Here is a 6,200-nt window from a genome sequence, read left to right as displayed (position 1 = left end):
TAGAGATGTACATCCCTGTTGCTGGCCTGGGTTAACTTGACACGTATCTTCTATTTTACAGGACTTATGAATCGAGACTATGAAATCATAACAAGCAGAGCAGTGAGTGCAATAAATCATTATGATGGTACGGGAACAGCCATGAGCATTGCTGCTAACAGGGTCTCATTCACATTTAATCTGACTGGACCGTCCCTGACTATTGACACTGCCTGTTCATCCTTTCTTTTTGCCCTGCACTACGCCTTGCGAGCCATTAAATCAGGTACTGGGAGTGAAGAGATGCTGGACAGTGAAATTAGGATCGCTACTGTTTCTGTCTATCACCTGGGCCATCTCAACATGAGTATGTTTCTGTTTTACTGCAGGAGACTGTGAGGCAGCAATCTGTGGTGGGGTGAACTGCATAATAGATCCTCGCACCTTTGTATCTCTCAGTAAAGCAAAGATGATCTCTCCAGAGGGAATAAGCAAACCCTTCTCCAAAAAGGCAGATGGCTATGGAAGGGGAGAAGGCTGTGGTGTTGTTTTCCTCAAACCACTGAAAAAGGTAAGATAGCTTGTGAAGCAGCCTACAATATGACTGGTTGCTTGCCTGTATCTTGTATCTTCAGCTCTAATAATTACATTTCCAGAGAAGAGTTTCCAATTCATGCTTAATATTAATGAAGGATTTCTTGAGCATTAAGCACTTCCCCTACTATGGGAAATGGAGCACACATTTAAGAGTTAGCATCATCATCTGCCTGTATTTGGCTTTGTTGTGGTGATTTGTTCTGTCCTCTACAGAGAAAGGATAAGTTTATTAAAAATAATTTATTTTTATGAAACAGGCAAAGGAAGACTACAGCAAAATCTGGGGTGTGATAAACATCAGTGCAGTAAATCAGAACGGTAGGTCCACGACTCCAATCACAAGACCATCTCCAACAGAGCAAGAGAAGTTACTGCGCAGCATTTATGAAAGTCGTGTTGATCCCTCAGTTGTGCAGTACATTGAAGCACATGGTACAGGGACTGCTGCTGGAGATCCTATTGAGGCTGAAAGCCTAGGTAGTGTCATTGGTAAAAACAGGTCTTCCCGAGCTGCCATTCTGAAAATTGGTTCAGTGAAAGGAAATATTGGGCACACCGAATCAGCTGCCGGAGCAGCCGGATTAATCAAAGTGCTTCTGATGATGCATCATGGAAAGATTGTTCCATCCTTGCATTACTCAAAGGAGATGAGCAGCATCGATACAGAGAGATTAAACCTTGCTGTTGCCACAGCTGTAGAGCCCTGGGAAGAATCCAGTGAGTATGGAAGAGTAGCTGGCATCAACTGCTTTGGGTTTGGAGGAACCAATGCTCATGTTGTAGTCAGGCAGGTTAAGCAGCCAGAGCCTCTTCCTGCCTTTAAGAGGCCCCTGGAATTATTTCTGCTGTCAGCAGCATCAAGTAAGTCCCTTCAGATGACAATGTCTGACACAGCTGAGCAGCTGAGCACAGGGAACTCTGTAACTCTCCCAAGCCTGGCCTATACCTCTGCCTGCAGAAGAAGCCATGCCAACTACAGGTACCGAAAAGCCTTTGTCACAAATTCCCTCCAACACTTGCAGCAAGAGCTGAAGTCAGCCAGCACTGAACCTGCCGTGTCCAGGGTGGAACCACAGCTGGTGTTTGTGTTCTGTGGCAACGGCGTAAAGCTGAAGGAGTTCAGCGAGGCTCTGCTGAGCTCAGAGCCAGTGTTCAGAGACAAGTGTAAGGAAATAGAAGACCTTTTTCGGCAACACACCGACATCAGCGTCCTGCCAGCGAGGGATCATAGCCCACAGGATTTGTTGAATCCAGAGCTCTCCCAGCGCTTGCTTTTTACCCTGCAGGTTGCCGTAGCTTCCCTCCTGAAGTACTGGGGTATTAAGGCTGTTGCTGCTGTTGGCCACTCGGTGGGGGAAGTCGCTGCTGCGCATATTGCTGGGTACCTTTCCCTGGCAGATGCAGTCCAAGTGATTTATCACCGGAGCAGGCTGCAGGCAAAGACCACCAGTGGCAGAATGTTGGTGGTTGGAAACATCCCTGTTCAAGAGATTGCTGAACGTCTGCATCCCTACTCGGGAAAGGTCTGCATTGCTGCTTTCAACAGCCCAGTTTCCTGCACCTTGTCTGGGAATGCAGACTCTGTGGAAAGTGTCCAGAGAGAGTTAGCTCAAGCTTTCAGGCAGAGAAACATCTTCCTTCATGTTTTAAATGTCCCAGCTGCATACCACAGCCCCAGCATGGATATGATACTTGAGGAGCTGGAGGAGAAGATAGAGCCTTTAGGAAAGCAGAAGGGGGAAATTGAAGTGATTTCAACGCTGACTGGGGTGGCTGCATCTGAAAATGATTTTGCTCGTGGCAAATTCTGGGCCCGGCATACTCGTGAGCCTGTTGCTTTCAGTCAAGCCATCCAGACTGCAGCTCGAGACAGGGAAAACGTGGTGTTTGTGGAAATAAGTCCTCACCGAGCGTTGCAGCGAAGCATAAAGGAAACTCTAGGAAAAGGCACAAAGGTGTTCTCCTCTTTGGAAACTGATGCAGAATATCAGACGCTCCTCGCCCTGGTAGGAAATCTGTTTGAACTGGGATATAATCCCAACTGGCAGCACTTCTATAATGGGTATCAAAGTGTTCCGGTGGCCATTCCACGCTACCAGTTTGATCGCCAAAAACTCATGGCTTGTCTGGACATCCATCAACAAGCAACCCAAAGAGGTGTCAGCGCCAGTCATCCTTTGATTTATGGCATAAACAGTGACAACATGGAGTTTGGCTGCCTGCTGTCTCAGGACACAACACCGTACTTATACGAGCACAAGAACAATGGGGTGGCCTTAGTCCCGGGTGCTTTTTATGCAGAGCTTGGTCTGGCCTCTGTGATGAGCAGCTCCCAGCCCAAAGTGCCTCTGAGTACTTGCCAGCTGAGTATTGTTTTTTCTGCGCCCTGTGTTCTCACTCAGAGTTCCCAAGTGTTGAGTATCAAGCTGAGTCCACAAAAAGATGTGACAGCCTTTGAGATTCTCTCTTCCTCCAATGCAGTTTATGCTGCTGGCCAAGTGGCAAAGGGGCCTGAAGCTGTGGTGGAAGAAAGCACCATCGCCTTCCAAGACATCTATCAAAGATGCAGATCAGTGATTAGCAGAGAGGAGGTTTATGAAGCACTGTCTCAGGTTGGCTTTCAGTACGGCTCCATGTTCAGGCAGCTCAGTGATGTGCATTATTGCCAGGAACTAAAGGAAGCTATAACAAGCATAAAGGTGAACAAGGAGACCGTCAGAGAGATGTACAGCTACTGTATCCACCCAGTGCTGCTCGACTGTTTTCTGCAGATGACTGCTGTCTTGACCTCAAGGACACTCCAGTCCAGAGCAGGCTTTCCTTCAGGGATAGGCAGCCTGGTGGTGCTCCGGCCGCTGGAGGAAGAGATGATGATATATATGAGAACAAGCAAGTCCACTGAGAACTACCTAGAGGTCTGTGGATGCTTTTTGGACAAACACGGCTCTGTTTTGGCTGAGCTCAAGCGCGTTGCTATCACTTTCATGAAAGAAGCATCTTCCAGAGACAATGAGTTCCTGTTTGAAAACAAGTGGAAAGAAGTCTCTCTTTCACAGTCAATTGGACACCTGGGAGTTAAGCCCAGAGTCCTAGTGTTTGCAGACAAATTTGGGATAGCTGAGCAGCTCAAAAAATACTTGCATCCTGCTTCAAGATATGTTATGTATGAAGACTGGGAAGCCCTCTTGGAAGGCCACACAATGAATAAAATGAAAGCAGAGGTTGAGGATTATGATGAAATTCTCTTCCTGTGGGGAATTCAAAAGTTAAATGAAGATTTGCCAAGCAAAGTGGTCGATCAGTTGGCAAAGTGTTGTGAAGCCTATCGCCAAGTAGTGGTGGCCTTAAGAGAGAAGATGTCCCACTGTTCAGTCAGAGTGATCACCTACAGAACAACAGAAAGATACGTAGACCACGTTAACTGTGGGTTTGCATTGTATGGCATGACCAGAACTTGTATTGTTGAAGTTCCAGAAATCACATTTCAGTTGATTGACCTCAGCTCTTGCAGTTCCCTGGACATCTCGGTGCTAGCAGATGTTCTTGTCAAATGCAGAGGTGGGGACTATCCAGAAGTTTGCATCAGCCAAGGAAGACTTTACGTGTCTGAAATCAGACGCACACCTTTTGTAGACACAGATTACATCCAACCTGTTAGATCTCTGCAGAAGTCACAGACATTCACTTTGTACACTTCAGATCCGTACACAGTGAAAGACTTGTCTGGTGAACTATCCACCAGCACCTCTGCTCCGCTTGACAAACAGAGTGTTGAAATTCAGGTGGATAAAATTTGTGTCCACTCAGAAGATTATTTTCCCATTAGTGTTTCTAGTTGCAACTTTGGTAATACTCTGTATTGGAACTCGCAAGCAGGAGGCAAGCACAGACTTTTAGCTCTTGATTTCAGTGGCACAGTAACAGCAACAGGAACTGATGTGAAAAAAGTGAAAGTGGGAGATCATGTGGTTTCATGTTATCCCACTGCTGCATCATCCAGGGTTCAGATTCCAGGAATAGTTTGTTTCAATGTAAAGAAATTCCCCTTCTTCCAGAATGTCCCTTGTTTATCATACTTCATCATTGCCTGGGAAATCTTCACTCAGAGATTACCCAAGGGGAAACATGGCAGAACGTTGGGTATTATTACTACAGAGCCATTATCGGTTTTGTGCCATGTTCTTTGTGCAGCAGCAGAAGAGATGGGTTGGAGAACAGTCCTTGCAAGGCCCACTCCTGATAAGTTTCAGTATATAAATCTATGCAATGCTCTTGTTGTTCTTCCTCCAGTCAACAGACTGTCTTGGGAGGATCTGGCCCACATGTACTTTCTTAAAGATGTGGTGATTGTGTGTGGCAATCGACAGTCTGAATGTATCCAGAATGTCAGTGAAATTGGTCATGAAAACATCAGCTTCCACATCCTTACCCTTGCCAGCATTTTCCAGAAAGCACCTCTAAAGGAATTGCAGAAGACTGTACATGTCTGGATCAGTTCCATAGATATGAAACAGTTTAGACGTCTGTCAGGTTCTGTTTTTCAGCAGACGGACAACTTTGAAAGGCTAAACTCTGTGGTGTCCTATTTCACATGCACTTCTGTCCCCCTTGCTGTACTGAGAAGGCAGAAGGACATCAGCATGGTATCAGACATACCATTGTACGAACCCCAGAAGCAGCTGTTTAAGCAGAATGCTGTTTATGTGGTAGTGGGAGGGCTGACTGGACTTGGCTTTGAAACGGTGAAATTCATAGCTGGGAATGGAGGAGGGTGCATTGCAATACTCTCCAGGAGAATTCCGAGCAATGAGAAGCAAGAAGAGATGAAGGCTTTGCAGCAGCAGTACAAAGGGAGCAAAGTCGTGTTTGTGCAGTGTGATGTGACTTTGAGCGGTGATGTTGAGAAAGCTTTCAGGTCCATTGCAAACACCTTTGCGGGGAGTCCGATCAAAGGTGTGTTTCAAGGTGCTGTTGCTTTACGCGATGGCCACCTTGAAGTTCTGACCTTGGCTGACTTTCAGAAAGTGCTGAGCCCAAAAGTAGCAGGAACTCTAAATCTTCACTGGGCCACCAGAGGCCAGGAGCTTGACTACTTTGTGTGCTACTCCTCTGTTACTTCCTTTCTGGGCAATGCCACCCAGACAAACTATGCAGCGGCAAACTCTTTCCTGGATGCCTTCTGCCTCTACAGGCGGAATCGTGGGCTTTCAGGCCAATCCATTAACTGGGGTGCTTTGAACCTTGGCATTCTGCTCAATCAAAACCACATCCAGAGCATTCTGGGATCCAAGGGCATAGACATTCTGCAAGTGCATGAAATTCACGAGTATCTCAGGAAAAGCTTACTTACCAATAACCCACAGCAAGCTGTCGTCAAATTGAACTTTCAGGTTTTATATCATCATGTCTTTACTCGGATAAGTTCACTCAAAACTCGCTTCATATCACTTATGTCAGAAGATTTCCGGAACAAGCTTGAAAGCCCTGAGGAAACTCAAGTCCCAGATACTGCCTTTCTCAAATCAGAAGACTATGTCACCTCCCTTGTGAGTGACCTCACCGGACTGAACCCCGAGGAACTAACCATGAACACACCCCTTTCAGCTTTGGGCATAGACTCTATG

At 46.4% G+C, this 6,200-nt stretch overlaps 1 protein-coding gene across 1 annotated transcript in view; it reads left to right on the top strand.

Moving 5' to 3' along the window:
- Positions 1–6,200, top strand: part of LOC114060305 (highly reducing polyketide synthase GPY1-like) — a 28,794-nt gene that overhangs the window by 21,464 nt on the left and 1,130 nt on the right. The window contains exons 8-10 of the mRNA XM_027889713.1: positions 62–265; positions 369–550; positions 834–6,118. Coding sequence (XP_027745514.1) covers positions 62–265; positions 369–550; positions 834–6,118 — 5,671 coding nt within the window. The remainder of the gene's footprint in view (positions 1–61; positions 266–368; positions 551–833; positions 6,119–6,200) is intronic.

This window comes from Empidonax traillii, unplaced genomic scaffold (genome assembly GCF_003031625.1).
Source record: "Empidonax traillii isolate 1590-97213 ecotype Southwest subspecies unplaced genomic scaffold, ASM303162v1 scaffold270:size1067046, whole genome shotgun sequence".
Classification (NCBI taxonomy): domain Eukaryota; kingdom Metazoa; phylum Chordata; class Aves; order Passeriformes; family Tyrannidae; genus Empidonax; species Empidonax traillii.
Note: the sequence above shows the minus strand (reverse complement) of the source record. Positions and strands in the feature narration are given on the sequence as shown.